A 16,597-nucleotide genomic window follows, 5' to 3' on the forward strand; every position below is an offset into this window, starting at 1 on the left:
CGCCATCTAGTGGTCATCTTGGGACAGGACAGCCTCGGCGTATCAGCTTGCAGGCATATCTAATAATAACTACTGTTGGACTTGGCGTGGAAAACCATTTTGACACAGTAGGTCAGTATACCAGTCTCCACTTGGGTAAAACACGCCTAGACTAGAGGATCGTACTTTGAGTTTATTTGTATGCATCTTTGGGGAACGTTGGGGACAACTGCTACAAGACAGCGTGAGTAACAGCTGCGTTCTTGGATCGGAACTATATACTTATATACACTATAACTATATACTTATCTATTCTACATATTCCGTCTGAAAACAGGTCGGATGGAAGAGAAACCAGTTTCTGGTTTCATTGTACTTACTTCCCGTTTTTTTTTGTTCAAAGTGACTGTTTTTTACACTTCACTGTGCATCCTCTTCCTCCTAAAGCAATCTATTTAGCCTACTTCTTAGTACTTCTTTCTTTCATGCATTGTGTCCTTTAAAAGCGCTTCAAACTAAAAGTTATAATACTTAAACTGTAATTAATAACTATAATAAACCACAAAGGTGACCTTGGTTACTGCTCTATTTGAATGACACCGTTCCTTTTATATAGCTAATAACATTATTATAATTAACAACTATTCACGTCAAAATGTCGCTAATAACTATTCACCTCAGGTGAATAATTAATTATTAGCCTGAGGTGAATAATTATTAGCGACATTTTGCGATGAAAACAATATCCCGAGTTTGAGATTTCAATCTCAGTGCCCCGATAATATCCCGAGATAGCGAACCAATATTGCGCCATCTTAGGAGGTTCACGTGTAGCATATACTTATCATTATCACTATCATGTATAGACCGGTGCGGTGACTGAATGTCGAAGGACACCTTCCCCTTCACCGCCACCTCCCTCCGCTCTATGAGGCTGGAGCAGGAGCACCAGGACTGGGAGAACTCTCGGCGGGCCCTGGCCCACAGGAGAGCCATGACCCGGGCACCGCTGGCCCCTGCGCCCCCGCCTCCCCCTGCTCCCTCACCGGGCCGAGGAGCGCCCGGGCCCGGGCTAAGGCGGCTGCAGGAGGTCCGGGCGCCCCCTCTCGCGGTGCGTTGCCGGGACACGGCCGTCCACAACACCTTCATGTGCGGGGACATGCGGGGGGTGTACGCGCTGCTCAAGGACCCCGCGATGGTGAACGCGCTGATGGAGACGGTGCACGAGGAGATGGTGTGGACGCCAGAGATGGGTGTGTACCAATCTGTTGAATATTTTGCGTTGTACCCAATACTATTAGTACTACTACTGTTACTGCTACTACTTTTACTGCTGCTGCTACTACTACTACTACTACTACTACTACTACTACTACGACTACTACTACTACTGAGGTGTCGTGCTCAGGGACATCTCAGTACTACTACTACTACTACTACTACTACTACTACTACTACTACTACTACTGAGGCGTCTCGCTCAGGGACATCTCAGTACTACTACTACTACTACTACTACTACTACTACTACTACTACTACTACTACTACTGAGGTGTCGTGCTCAGGGACACCTCGACCCTCAGCTAGGAGGAGCCAGGGATTGAACTAGCAACCTTCCGGTTACCAGCCAACCCGCTCTACCTCCTGAGCCGCATGTTGTCCCCGCACTGTCCCTCATGGCTCTGCCTGCGTCCCCCCGCCCCGCCCCCCGCCCCCCCCCAGGCATGTGGACGCTGACCTCCAAGGTGAAGCAGACCTCGGCGCTGCGCCTGGCCGCCAGCCGCGGCCACGCGGGCTGCGTGGAGGAGCTGCTGTTCCGGGGGGCCGACGCGGACGCGGACCCCGGGGGCGGCACGGCCCTGCAGGACGCCTGCGTGGGGGGCCACGGCCCCTGCGTGCGGCTGCTGCTGTCCCACGGCGCCTCCCCCGACCTGCAGACCGCCGACGGCAGCGCCCCCCTGCACCTCGCCGCCTCGGCCCGGGACCTGGAGTGAGTGGCGGGTGGGGGGGGGTGGGGGGGGGTGGGGGGGACTTTAGTGAAGCCTATGTGTGGGTTGGGGGGGGGGGGGGGATGGTGCAGCAGCCGGGAGCAGGTTTAAATCCTTTTTCGTGGGCACAGACCAACGTCTTCAACGGTGTGTGCAAGTTGAAGTTAGTGGATTGATAGAGGAGCAGCTTTTTGAGGGAAGGAGATCTCTGGAGGCTGGCTTGGAGCTCCCTCCGGTGGGACGTCCCGCACTCGATGCACAGGTCCTCTTTCTGGAGCTGGGGGGAGGAGACAGTAGGGAGGTGGAGGGTTAGACAGTAGGGAGGTGGAGGGTTAGACAGTAGGGAGGTGGAGGGTTAGACAGTAGGGAGGTGGAGGGTTAGACAGTAGGGAGGTGGAGGGTTAGACAGTAGAGAGGTGGAGGGTTAGAAAAGCAGGGGTTTAAATCCCGGCGGTTACAGGGGAGGAGCACCAGGGCGGGGGGGCGTGGTCTCTCTCCTCCTCACCGCTTATCCCCCCCCGGGGGGGTCCATCCCAGGTGCTGCGTGCTCCTGCTGGACGGCGGGGCGGATGTCAACGCGCCGACCCGGGACTCCCGGCTGACCCCGCTGCACCTGGCGTCCCGGACGGGCACGGAGGAGCTGGTGGAGCTCTTCCTGTCGCACGGCGGCGACGTGCGCGCCAAGAACCGCGAGGGCGAGACGCCGCTGAACGCCGCCTGCGCCGGGGCGGAGCGGCCGGCCGAGGCGGGCCGCTACCTGCGCGTGGTGCAGCTGCTGCTGGCCGCCGGCGCCGAGCCCTTCACCGCCGGCAGGAAGCTGCACACGCCGCTGCACAACGCCTGCGCCAACTGCAGCGCGCGCATCGCCGAGGGGCTCCTGCAGCGGGGCGCCCGGGCCGACGTGGAGAACTGCGCCGGGTACACGCCCATGGACTGCCTGCTGCAGGTGGGGGGGAGCGAGGGCGGAGCCTGGGTGGGGTGTGGGCGGAGCGAGGGAGGAGCGTGGGCGGGGCGTTGTTTCTCCATGTGGGTACGGAGGTGTAGTTATTGTTAATTGTTCTTAATTATTATTCTATCATTATTAGTAGCGGACCCTTTTCACAGAGGCATCATCGTAGGACAAACTATTGATACAAAATCGTGATTGCTTATGGACTCAAAATACCATTCTGACTAGTCAAATTGACGGTCATTCTGTTTAAGTACATGAAGATGTAAAGTATGGTACCGGACTTAAACCACTTCTCCTTTCTTTTGAAGGTTTTAGACCTAGTTGTGTTTATTTTAAGGGCACAGCTTCTCATCGTAATTCATTTTATATGCGTGTATAATGACCGGTCAAAGTCGATACAGGCTCATATTGTTGTCCATCTCCGCGTCCAGGTGGTGGAGGATTACCCTGAGCAGCAGCCCGAAGTCATCGCTCGCTCTCTCCTCAACCACGGTGCCAAGCTCGCCTCACCCAAGGTCTGGCCCTGCGTGAATGAATGAATGAATGAGGATAACATGTTCACTGGATACACAAATGTGGTATAGAATCTGCATATAGAATGATACCAAAAAAATTAAAAATAAATATATATATTTAACAATTATTCACCCATGGTGAGGTGAATAATTGTTTTAGTATATATTACACGTCAGAGATGTATAGTAACGAAGTAGAACTACTTCACTACTGTACTTAAGGACTAAAATGCTGTATCTGTACTTTACTGGAGTATTATTTTTTTCTCCTACTTCTTTTACTTTACTTCACTACATATTTTAGAGTTAGAGTTATAGATAGAGTTTAATACTTTTACTCCAATACATTTTTAATGTGCCGAATTGTTACTCGTTACAATTATAAAAATGTTATCCCATTGATTTCTGTTGGAAGACTCATTGCTCGTTGCTGTGATAAAATAGCAATCAAACATCAAACAACAAATTTCGCTACGATACTTGATTTGGAACATCATCAAACACCACTAACCACTTGGTGAGTTGCACATTTCTGAAAACTAAAAAACTTGTTTTAAGGACACGTCGCCAGCCATTCTGAAGCAGGCAGGTGTGATTCTAAATGAGCCAAATACCAGAGACAGGACCAATAGTCAAAATGTCGGTGTCAACCACTCTATTTCAACCTAGACAAACCAGAAAGGGGGCTCAATGTTCAAAATACCAGAGTTGTCCTTTAACTTACCCATGTTTGTCACTTAGCTGTTTTCTTGGAATAGCCCTCTGGCCTTTGAGATGTTTTAGATGTTTGTTTTTACATAAACACTTGTATGTGGCCTTTGACAGCTTTAAGACAGCTCTGTATGTATTCCTGTCCTTGTACTGCTGCTACAGCCAAAGGCATTGTGTGTCCTTCATCATCAAATTGTGCCATCTGTAGCATATACAAAATATATATATATACATATACATATATATTGGTAGCCAATATTTAAAACTAGCAATTTCTGCACAACGAAGCATGTTTTGACTTTTTGCACACACCATTGCACTCCCCACATACAGACAAACGTTTCTCCCGTGTTCTGAAAAGGTCCTGAAGTACTGTTTGCTGTCTCCCGCCACGCTGGAAGTCCTGCTGAACACCTACACCATCGTCCCTCCCTGTGAATGGATGGAGGCTCTGTCCAGCGACGTTTACAAGGTGAACCTCATCACCAAATCACCAAAGATGTACTTCATTAATCCCAGAAGAACTCATAGGTTATCATACGTACATTACCTTAAACAGTATTTAGTACTGGGCCTGGGCGATATGGCTGAAAGACATATCACGATATAACTTGATCATATTTAAGCAATATCACACGAGAGGGAGTGCTGTTGTACTGTATATCAGCACGGCTGTGATTCGGTCGTAGGCACGAGGCCGCAGGCCGAGTGCCGCAGATAATCACACCGTGCTGATATACAGTACAACAGCACGACCTCGAGTGTGATATTGCTTTTATACAACAGTGCTACGAGCACATTTTATTAGTTAACAGTAATAAGAAACAAGAGATTATGATTTGTTTGTTTAGTAATCATTTATTCGGCTCCGCCAACAAAAATAGTTCCGCAACTGAAGGGAGACTAGGCTGTTGCCAGGCAACACATATACAGTACATAAACATTCCTAGACACAAGCTCGCTACTCTGTGTCAGAGCGATAGGCTCTGCTCTGTGTCCGCCGCTACTTTCCTTCCCTTCGTCCTCCTCCGAGTCTGATGATGACCATTCATAGTTCAAATCAAATGTTATTTTTGGAAATATGTCCATCTTTACTGTGCAAAGTTTGCCACAATCTAAGATAGGCTATTTAACAGCTGATGTAACGTTAGCTAATAACGGTTATTAGAACGCCCGTACAGCGGAGTGATTATGTCTGTGAAAAGTCCCAGTGCTGTTATACTGTATATCAGCACTATGGAATGTCTCGTTGTCCAATCAAATTGCTCGGTTGGGACCGGTCGGAACTAACTGTTGTATAATGATCGATATCAATAACTATTGATAATTTGAATGACCTAAAAAGACTAGGAATTATCATGCTGGATTTAAACACTTCTGTTTAACACTTAATATGACCTTCCACTGTTCTTCATTGATAAATACTCCAATGTCGATACCTACAATAACTATGAAAAACACTCAAATATTGTAAATAAGTATGGAACCGTGCTTGTGTAACAAACCCAGCTGCTAGATTCGGTATATATTGAACATGTTTTATATTGATATTGTTCAAAAGTCTATCACGATACGATAATGTATTGCTTTATTGCCCATGCCTATTTAGCACAACATAAAATAGGAATAAAATACATTTCAAGTGTTTTCCTGTGGTGTCATCCCCCTGCGCTCCAGGAGCACCGGTCCTTCTTCGACCGGGTGCGCCTGCTGAGCGGCCAGCCGCGCTCCCTGCAGCACCTGTGCCGCGGCGCCGTGCGGCGGTACCTGGGCGCCGCGTGCCACTCGGCCGTCGGCGGGCTGCCCGTCCCCGGCGTCGTCAAGGACTACCTGCTGCTGTGTAACGACGGCACGCTCCGGTGACCGCCGGCGGCCTGGAGGTCGTAGGTCGCCGACGGGGGGGGGTCATGGACGACGTTAAGGAGTGTAGCTGATGGTGTGAAAGAAACACGTTGTGTAGAAATAAGATATTCTTATTGTTTCCATGTCTTGATTGATTTCTGCTGGCTGTATGGGTGGGTGGGTGGATGGACGTAATGCGTGGTAGGTCACCGAGAGGCAGGGATGATGGACATTGACTCGTCGTGTAGCTGACGGTGGAAAAAAAATCATTGTGTAAAAATATACAGTATATTATTATTATTATGTCCATGTTTTGTGTTTTTTTCTGATGGCTGTATGGGTGGATGGACGTATTAAACAGGTTACTTTTGTTTGGGGTCAGAAAAGCTATATATATATATATATACACATATACACACATATATATATATATATATATATATATATATATATATATATATATATATATATATAGACACTGCATTCTATATAAAATTGCATATTTTCAAGTGCGTGTGTGTCACACGCATTTAGGAATGAATGAATAAAATAGAACTCTGTGAATCGACAGGTTCAAAGTGACAGCATGTCAGTAGTATGAGCGCAATTCTTCACCATTGACAAAGGTTAACCCGGGAGTGGGCTCCTCTCATGACCGGGCGGACGCGGCTCCGCTGCGGCGGCGGCGGCTGCGGCTGCACTACGCTACGCCTACGCTCCCGATGATGACGCCTCCCCGACGACGACGTCACGGCGCTTCGTCCACAGTGTTTCTGTGGTCGGGACGGGGCTGTGGCACACCAACAGAAAAACAAAAAAAACACCCACCGCTGCCATGACTCTAAACATGATTTGATCCCCGCTGCAGGTAAGATCCTGCAGTGCGTCACACTCGAAGAGCACACATGTTAGAGGAGACAGACAGGTCGTACCGTCGGACGTCTAAACATCTCTGGGGTAGGGTTTATTAGACCGCCGAAGGTCGTGCTACGGGGGTAGCTAGGCTAGCCGGGGTGCTAACCCTTAGCCACACACAGCGAGCCGTGTAGGATAGTGTGGCGATGTGTCAGGCGGTGGATCACGCCAGGAGTGCGACGGTGGGTCTCAGATGAACCCACCACAGACGTTGTCCTACTGAGCGATCCATAGCTAAGCTCATCTGCACTTATGTCACACTGCAGCTCATGTCTCTTACTACGGCAGCTCTGGCTGAAATTCATGTGTGTGTGTGTGTGTGTGTGTGTGTATGCATTTTAGTTTAGTCCTGCCACAGCAGGATCTTGGATCAAGCAGTCGGACTGCGCTGCAGCAGATCCTCTGGGGAGGGGGCGAAGGGCACAGTGAGACTAGTGACAGCATAACAAGGGAGTTGTAACCTGTGTGTTGTGTATATGTGTGTGTGTGTGTGTGTGTGTGTACACAGGCTTCAGTTTGCGCACAGCAATGGCACTGTGTGCGCTGACCATGTTGGACGGGATGGGAGACGAGTTGACGGCGGCCGGCGGCGTGGTGATCCTGGTGCTGGCGATGGTCCTGGCCTGGCTGTCCACGCACGTGGCGGACCGGGGGGACCACATCCTGGGCACCATCCTGACGGTCGGCGCCCACGCCTCCCTCATCGGGCTGGGGGGCCACGACGGCTACAGCAGCGGCGGCCCCGCCAGCTCGGACGCCCCCGAGCAGCAGACCCCGCCGGCGTCCCAGGAGAACAAGCCGGAGGAGGAGGAGGGGGGGACGGCGGAGGCGGAGTCGGGGTCGGAGGCGGGCGAGGGGACGGGGGACAGCGGCGGCGGCGGGGGGGCGGCGGACGTCGGAGCGGACAGACTGATGGACATACAGAGCAAAGCGCAGCACGCCTGCACTCAGCATTCTCACGACGAGGAGGAGGAGGAGGATGAGGAGGAGGACGAAGAGGGGGATGAGGAGGATGATGACGTGGAGGCAGATGATGAGGAGGAGGAGGAGGTGGGAGAGGAAGAGGAGAAGAAAACGGCGGCCAAGCTGAGCTCGGCGTTCCCCGACAGCACCACCACCACCCCCACCGGCGCCATCTCCGTCCGTTTGAAGTTCCTGAACGACACGGAGGAAGTGGCTGTCGTGACACCGCAGGAAACCGTGGGTCTGCTGAAAAGGTAAACACAACGATTAGAGATGTTCCGATTCCATTCCCTTCCCCGATACCGATTCCTGAACTTGAGTATCGGTCGATACCGAGTTTATACCGATACAGCATCTAGCATTGTAACTACTAGCAGCACTTTTCTATTGAAGGGTTCTCTTACGATGACAGCAGTATATAGTCGGTTCACTTACTGTCGACAAAATACAGTCGCCAGATAGTGACGTGATGCTATCGGATTGGTGCATAGACTTGCGTACTCGCCGATACCCGATGCTGCATTTTAGGTCGTATCAGAGGAATTTGCGATTTGGGTATCTTATCGGAACAACATGGGAAAAAAACAATCCTTCATCATGTGTAGCATAACGCCCTTCTCGCCATTTTACCCACAATCCCTTTCTCCCTCCCTCCCATCCCCGACAGCAAATTCTTCTCGGGGCGCGAGCAGCAGGTGAAGCTCATCTACCAGGGCCAGCTGCTGCACGACCCCAAGCGCACTCTGTCCTCGCTCAACATCACGCACAACAGCGTCATCCACTGCCACATCTGCCAGCTGCTGGTGGCGGCGGCGGCGGTGCCGGAGGTGGAGGAGAGCAGCCCCCCGCCGCCCGGGGGAGGGGGGGTCCGGTGGGGCGTGTCCGGGGGGGTCCGGGCGGCGGGCGTGGCCCTCAGCACCAGCAGCCTGGTGGTCCCGGTGTTTGTGGTGATCCTGGCCGTGGTGTGGTACTTCCGGATTAACTATCGGCAGTTCTTCACGGCGCCGGCCACCATCTCCCTGGTGGGGGTGACGGTGTTCTTCAGCTTCCTCGTCTTCGGCATGCACGGCCGCTGAGGGGGGGGGGGCCTCAGGCCGTCGTTAACTATGGAGGGAAAGCCCCGATTGGTCCGTTTACTGTCGGTGACGTACGTGAACGTACGCGGGACACGGACCAATCGGAAGTGTATGTGCAGATGCTACCTAGCAGAGGTGTGTGTGTGTGTGTGTGTGTGTGTGTGTGTGTGTGTGTGTGTGTGTGTGTGTGTGTGTGTGTGTGTGTGTGTGTGTGTGTGTGTGTGTGTGTGTGTGTGTGTGTGTGTGTGTGTGTGTGTGTGTGTGTCCGTCCACATTCATAAATCGGGGAAAGTGTACAGTTCAAGATCATCGTCATATGCAGTGTGTGCGACTACGATGTTCAGATTGAACGGACCTGGGTTTTTCACCGTAATGTTTTGAAGTAACATGTCCTGCTTGTTTTAGTGTCTGGTTAGTTGGGGTTAGTGTCAATAATCATTCACCATTAAGAGGTCAGAAGTGTGTCTCTCCATGTTTGTCATATTTTAATCTCACCATGTGAACTTCACGTTTTATTTTTTGTTGATGAACATGATTATGGTAAACTGGAAAAGTGACCAATGTTTGACTTGGGCTGGATATTTTTGACCTGTGTTGAATTGAAGTTTTCTTGTTTATTTTCAGAAACTGTTTTCAGATAACAAATAATTTGACAGTAATGACTTTTGTGCAAGGCTTCGATTTTCTTATTGTGTTTGTGTTGCTTTAATCACTCTACGGGAGTACTTATGAAACTAGAATATTAACACCAAAATAGACAATATCAAAACTGTTGTGTACATACTGTAAATAAAAAGATTTAGATGACTTTGCATCCTGAACTTGAATATTTAGGGCTTTAGCAATACATCAGAGGTTGTCTCGTGTCCGACGTTGGACTGCTGTGACTTGGCGATTCAGAATAAATCATTTTGAACTAGTTGGGTTACTGGCGGGTTCATTGTGTTGTGCATGATTTGTGTTGGTGTACTGATCAAACATCAAACCTAAATAAACTCCTGACTCGCCAAAATCACCTGAATCATGCCCTCCGTATATTATATAGCACTGGAATAATTGTCAGGTACATCTCATCATGAATGAGAAAACTTTACAGTGTAGGTAAACCCCAAAATCTATTTTTTTCAGTAAAAAAAACATTCTGTTGGGATGTCCCAAAGCATTAGTTAACATTTGTTCAGTTTTGACTAAAACATAAGTTATAAAGCAGGAGAAATTGTAAAATATGAGTCTGCTACTTGAGGCTGAAGACCACTCCCAGAGTGGTAGGCTAAACCCTGCACCAGTTGGAGTGTGACGTGCGTTTCGGAGACAAACAAACCAGTTCAACCAGTTTTGAAAAATGTCATTTTCAAAAACGCAGAAGTTCTGCAAAAACACGGTTATCCTTGTGGTTTACCACAGGGAAGTTTAATCACATTGCATGATTTCAAAAGGACATTTGAAACATCCGATCAAACAATCAGCAGAAAGGGAAATGAAAGTGTCCTGATGCTGTATACAAATGACAGCTATGTGGTCCCAAAGGGCGTGTCTTGCACTGCAGCAGGACACATATCGGCGGTGGTGGAGGTTAAGTATGATGTAAAAGCTCTGCTGTTTTCATTGATTGGAGGGTATGGAAGAGCATTAGGGCAGAATTTGACTCAGAATTCTGGCTTTATTCTCAGAATTCGGAGTCAAATTAAGATTAAATTCAGAACTTCAAAATAAAACATGTGGCCCTTATCCTCTTCTGTAGAAGGGAGATCACCACCATACCAATAAATATACACATGAGAGAGATCAAGCTTTTAAATACGACAGCCTTCTAGGTACAGAGAGGAGCATGAACGAGGTCTGAGGGACGGCAACAATCCTTTCCTGGTTGGAAGTTCACATGTTTCGCCATCAGATCGAACAGAAAAGGGTCCTTCAAACATTATCCAGATCCAGATCACGATCTAGATATTGCCAAGTGTTCAGACATTTCACCAATCCCTGAACACCTGAGATATCTACACAACACACCCACTTAATTTAACATCACACCAAAGAAAAGAGAAAGCCTCAATAATAATATAGCAAAATCTGCGTTTCCACTCATGCAGCTATAGATGCACAATGCACACATCCCTTTACAAAGTGGACTGAGTGGAACACGTTATTCCAGTCAAGCAAAACTTCAAAGCTTTCAAAATGCCACACAAATGTATATATCCGTTCCACACTGAGAACTAGTCCTCAACCTACAGTGCACACCAGCAAGACCTATCCAAGGACACACACCTACAAAAACACACAAGCAGTGCAACACATCATGATATCTTTCGAATGATACCCCCTTCCCCCACCCCCCCCCCCCCTCTACAGCCACTGTTTAGTTCTCCGTTATGAAAGGCTGTAGTATCAGCAAGTAAAAAAACTATACAAAAAAGAAAAGAAAAGAAAAAAAGAAATGCGCGCAACGATCAACACAAGGGTCTTCTCTACTGTAAGGGCACCACACTTTCACCAATGGGCCACTAGAGTTCTTGTTATTGAGGAGTAGTTTCCAGTAGAACTCTCTGCTGCAAAAGGTCTGTATGTATTAGAGCGGCCTTCCATTCCATGTTCCCGTCTGTTACTACGACGACGACGAGGAGGAGGCCGAGGTGCGAGCCGGGACTCAGGGTCTAGTTGAACTCGTCGTAGATGGAGGCCATGGAGGCGGCCGGCAGCTGCTTCGGCCGCTTGCTTTTGTTGGAGAAGCCGAGGTTACCCTGAGAGGTGCTGCTGGCGCTGCTGCTGCTGGCGCTGCCGCTGCCGCCAGCGCCGGTCGGACCCCCGCCGCCCCGCTGGGCCGCGTCCCCCATGGTGGCGCCGCCGCCGCCGCCGCCGTAGGCCGTGGAGGACGGACGCTTCTTCTTGGGCCGCCTGGGGTCTGTCGGGTTGGCACCGCCTGGGGACCACAGACACAACCAGACACAGACAACAGACAGACACAACCAGCCACAGACAGACCCGGCAACAGACAGACACAACCAGACAACAGACAACAGACAGACCCGGCAACAGACAGACACAACCAGACAACAGACAGACACAACCAGACACAGACAGACACAACCAGACAGACACACCCAGCCACAGACAGCAGACACACCCAGCCACAGAGAGTCAACCTCACGATGGTGGAGTCAGAGTGAACCGTGATCAGCAAATCAACGTGCTGAAAATCCAGTGTTCGTTTGATTATTAAGTAACAATTAATCATTAATAACTACGGTCAAATACAAATATATCTACCAGGTGTTTCCTTGACAACGCTCAAACAATATGCTCAAAGCTCCTCGGAAACGTCACATCTTTATGTCAGCTGATTAAGTTGATAAAAGGAGCAATATCGTTATAGATGAACGCAGTGTTTCCCATACATAGACCAATGTGTGGCGCAGCGCCACAGATTCAACAACGAGCGTCGCAAATTGATTCCGCTTTTTTTTATTTTAACGCGATTTTTAAGTATAAATATCTCGTCCACCCGCAATCCAACACAACAATCCCGTCCGCCCGCAATCCAACACAACAATCCCGTCCGCCCGCAATCCAACTCCCCCACCCCCCCTCACTCCGGCCAAAAACCACACATTGCTACCTGGTCTGTGGGAAACACTGGAACGTAACTAATATCCCACCAGCGTTGGTGACCATGGTATAAGCAGAACAAACCACTCGTCCTGTGATGGGATTATAATGCACTCGTGTGGAGGGACTGTTCACTCCCGGTGTATCGTGTCTGTTCACGGTGCGCCGTACTTGAGTTGGACGAGACAGAGTTCTCCGACGAGTCCTCCCACTGCAGACGACTCATCAACGCCTGGCCGCCCGCCACGTCGTAGCCGTTACCCCCGGCAACCGCATCCACGCTGGCCAGGGACGGTAACCTGGCAGCCAAAAAGAAACCAAACCCACCAATCAGACGCACCGCTGCAAAGACCCCAGTTCCCTTGTGTTGATCCCCAAGTAACCATGGTGTTGTAAAACAATGTACTTTGAAAAAGGGCAATAAACTCTCTGGTATGAAATGCATTGCCCTGTGAGTGCAGCAACAGCACTGCCCACAGAAACACAAGGCTGTAATCTCTATCACTATGCCAACCATGGGCCACTTGGGACCCGAGTGCCTCGAGAGGACCACCCTCAACTCACCCCGAGGGGCCCAACAGAAACACCCGGACGGTCCTCCTCTGCTGGTCTGTGTGCTGGGGGCACCGCTGGGACCTGGAAGCCACAACAACCTTGCCTTAATAGGATACCCAAATATAATGGCATAGTTCAACACACAATGATGCAAGATATAGAAAACGCTTCATTGTATTTAAAGGCAAAATGTGGGCAGAAATCTCTCTTCCGTAGCCGACTACTGTTTGACACAAGAGGGCATTGCCTCAAGGTTTGCCGACCACAAAGAAGTTTCCCTGCTGTTCCACAGACCTCACGGCTACTTTACCTGGTGCACATCTTCTTGGTGTGCTCGGAAATCACCCCGCATTGCTGTAGGGAGAGAAAGACACATTGAGTCTAGACAAGAAAGAAAAGCTTAAGGAAAGCTATAACTAACATTCAAGGCCGGTTCAGGTTTGATTCAACGCCGGTCTTACCGTTGTCAACAGAGAGCGCAGTTCCTGGGGACCCAGTGTTTCGTAGTTGATACCCACACTGTAGCTGTACTGCAGGAAGAGGTGGAAGGAGGGAGAAGGTCAACACAGAGTGATCAGATGGTTTTACTTGACAGGTAAAGGCAGAGTGGGGTTCACTTACCTTGTAGGGCTCCGCATTGGTACTGCCACTGAGCTCACCTAGGAGTCAAACAGGCGGAATTAGGGTTTTAGGAACCAGTCAGAAGAACCATAAATATAGTACACAGTACACATGTGTCCTGTATATGATCTTTTTTAATCTTCCTTGTGAAGGTTGTACCGTCATCTCAGTAAAACTCACCATTTTTATGTTTGACCGATTTGGATCTTCTTGGGGAATTCTGAAGCTGCATGAAACACAGCAAAGATATAAACGGTAAGCTTTTATGCAAATGTATGTAGGGTTCAAGTTACAAATTACAAATTCTGTTCTACTCAACATTCTTACAAACCAACATGTAACCAATATGTAACCAATATATACCTTTTCGCCTTTTCTCTTCTTGGCTGTAGAGACAAAGAGTTTGGTTCATTTGAAAAGGGGGTTTATCTTTCTAACTAAACCAAGATTTACACCGATGCTCCTCATGAGGTGAAAATCAAAAGGTGGTTCACCTTTCTTCTCCGCCCCGTATGACCAATCGTTGTCATTGAGGTCATCGTTGTCTTCCTGATCGCTCTCTGACTTGTTCAAGTTGTTGTTGTTCGCTAGCCTTTAGTTTTCAAGGGTAGAAACTAAACGTTAATTTCTCTCTCTATCTCTCTCTCATAACAAATACTTTTGCTGGAAGTTGCTGGTACAGTGCCGCAACATTTACATTTACATTTAGGGCATTTAGCAGACGCTTTTATCCAAAGCGACTTACAATACGTATATTTGTCAGGAGAAAGAGAAATAACAATATATATCGCTGTTGGTACAGTATGGATTCTCATACAAACAAGTGCCAAGCACTAACAATCACTAGGTTAACCCATTCCCCGTATACAACAAAGACAGCTAGGATAAGTATCTACACAATGCTAAGTACTTATCTTTAAGTGTCAGGACGTAGAACATACAATAAGTGCGTAAGAGGGAGCGCACACACACACGCACACGCACACACGCACGCACACACGCACGTGCGCGCCCGGAGAAGCTGAACCCGTGTCCTGGTGGACAGCTGACCTGCGGTTGGCGATGCGGCTGCTGTTTCGGCCCATGCCCAAGCACTTCTCCAGGTGAGGGGCGAAGCGGGAGGCGGCGATGCACCGCTTGCAGTTCGGACACTCACACTCCTTGTTCTTCCACTGGTTGTACACCTGCCCGAATACGTCCACTCCAGGCTGGTCCACGATTTCTAAGAAAAACGGACAAGAGGGAAACATGCATCCGTGTCACAGACGGTGACAGGCCTGCTTGCACGGATGCTGGTAAAAAGTACTTTGTGTCGCTTCCTCCCGAGTTTGGCCCCCCACGGGACTCGAACTCACATCCTCTTTCCTTTCCTTCCAGCAGCATTAGCGTAAGCGGGTTAGCCCACTCAACCACAGGAAAAGATGGCACATTTCTACAGTCGAGTGGGCGTATTTTTCTTCTTGCGTTGTGTGTTTTTCTGGGTTTCTGCGGTGCGACTTAAGCACATTACACACCGATACGCTTCCCTCCAGGGGCTTGGAGGAAGTGAGAATTACAGAAAAGGAAGCTGTGGTACCCACCGAATTCCTTCATGCTCTCTTGGTCCGTGTCGTCCAGGAAGAAGTGCCCCTGTTTCACAGCACGGTGGACCTCAAAGGACAGGCCTAAACACGCATCTTCCACCAGGTCACAGTAGATCTCATCCACTAAGGCCTGGTGGGACATTCAGCACTGCATATAAACCGTCCGAAAGACTCAACACTTACAGGAGTTGAATATATGTGGTACAAATATCACTGCCATGTATTTGTACCTACCTCTAGCTTGGTGTCGTTCAGGCCTGACAGGGATTTCTCCTCCATTTTCATTTGGCAAAATTGTAAAGGTTGATCAGCAAATCATGAAGGGCCGTCTAACTTTGGAAAATACAAAACGAGAAATCAGGCATAACTCCAAACATGGCACCTCTTCATTCTCATCAAGTAACCCTTTCTCATCAGTAGGAACGGCTTCTTTAAACAGAAATATTTGGCGTGCATGCATCTATATCGTTCAGGGGGGGGGGGGGGGGGGGTTAATGATGCATTGGCCAACCCAGAATAATAATCATAAATTCCCAATGAATGCATAATCATCTGAACCTTAAATTAATACTGTATTTCTAGGACATTTTAGGAGAAGCGTGTGATCCGTGTGTGCCTCTGAAGTAATGTCAGTGATGGGCTGACAAATGTAACAAATGTGTGTGCCTGGACACCTTGATACAACGTAGCGCTCCGCCATCGCCCAGTTGCCCTGACCGAGCCGCACCATGTTGTGACATTTCCTGGTTTTAGTAAAAGAACCGCTTCGCTTCCTCCTGCGGTGTGAACGTACCTCGGTCAGAGAAGGTTTCCACACGCTCAGTATGCATTACTAGACCCGCAGTATTACTGTATCGGGGCCTGCTGTGTACATCGTATTACTTTCCTGTCGATACTCGTCGCTGTAGTACCTCAGTGTTGCCAGATTGGGGAACATTTCCGCCCAATCTGGCAACCCCGGCTGCAGCACGCTTAAGGTCAGGGTTGCCAGATTGGGCCATATTTCCCGCCCAATCTGGCAACACTGCTCATCCACAGCAGGAGGAGCTCTGCCTTCAACCCAGGCATTACCAGAGGTGCAAGATTCATCGAGCGGCATCGCTGTTCGATTAGTTATGCCCAAGTCTGGTCATATGTCTGTCAGTACTTACCTTTGTTTCGCAAACTGAAGGCAATACAAACAGCTAAATGTTCTCAGTTATAAGTAGAGATATCAATTATGAATAAGCCAGAGCACAGAATAATAAATAGTAATAATCGTTCATAATTGCTACTGTAACATTGCATATT

General features: G+C 49.0%; 3 protein-coding genes across 4 annotated transcripts; 2 read left to right on the plus strand and 1 right to left on the minus strand.

Annotated features, from left to right (window-relative positions):
• The first annotated feature begins 118 nt into the window (after window positions 1–118).
• Window positions 119–6,316, plus strand: asb16 (ankyrin repeat and SOCS box containing 16). Its single transcript, XM_084488611.1, has 7 exons — window positions 119–223; window positions 846–1,232; window positions 1,703–1,970; window positions 2,506–2,914; window positions 3,352–3,435; window positions 4,508–4,618; window positions 5,824–6,316. The coding sequence occupies exons 2-7, from the start codon at window positions 863–865 to the stop codon at window positions 6,007–6,009; spliced, it is 1,428 nt and encodes a 475-aa protein (XP_084344737.1). The 5' UTR covers window positions 119–223; window positions 846–862; the 3' UTR covers window positions 6,010–6,316.
• A 429-nt stretch (window positions 6,317–6,745) lies between these two features.
• tmub2 (transmembrane and ubiquitin-like domain containing 2) lies at window positions 6,746–9,957 on the plus strand. The gene is made up of 3 exons (XM_084488620.1): window positions 6,746–6,856; window positions 7,412–8,120; window positions 8,534–9,957. Exons 2-3 carry the CDS (start codon window positions 7,432–7,434, stop codon window positions 8,940–8,942), a joined length of 1,098 nt encoding a protein of 365 aa, XP_084344746.1. The 5' UTR covers window positions 6,746–6,856; window positions 7,412–7,431; the 3' UTR covers window positions 8,943–9,957.
• Window positions 9,958–11,303: 1,346 nt separating this feature from the next.
• Window positions 11,304–16,216, minus strand: atxn7l3a (ataxin 7 like 3a). Of its 2 annotated transcripts, none has more exons than XM_084488849.1 (13): window positions 16,101–16,216; window positions 15,542–15,636; window positions 15,305–15,437; window positions 14,775–14,946; window positions 14,219–14,316; window positions 14,088–14,110; window positions 13,905–13,950; window positions 13,725–13,762; window positions 13,565–13,633; window positions 13,414–13,457; window positions 13,113–13,184; window positions 12,720–12,847; window positions 11,304–11,862 (listed from the first exon to the last, which is right to left on the minus strand). In XM_084488849.1, exons 2-13 carry the CDS (start codon window positions 15,590–15,592, stop codon window positions 11,597–11,599), a joined length of 1,140 nt encoding a protein of 379 aa, XP_084344975.1. In that variant the 5' UTR covers window positions 15,593–15,636; window positions 16,101–16,216; the 3' UTR covers window positions 11,304–11,596. The 2 variants fall into 2 exon arrangements, with proteins under 2 accessions (XP_084344975.1, XP_084344974.1); XM_084488848.1 differs by having other exon boundaries at window positions 15,542–15,640; window positions 16,101–16,194.
• Between the last annotated feature and the right edge of the window lie 381 nt (window positions 16,217–16,597).

This window comes from Micromesistius poutassou (genome assembly GCF_964030765.1).
Source record: "Micromesistius poutassou genome assembly, chromosome: 1".
NCBI lineage: Eukaryota > Metazoa > Chordata > Actinopteri > Gadiformes > Gadidae > Micromesistius > Micromesistius poutassou.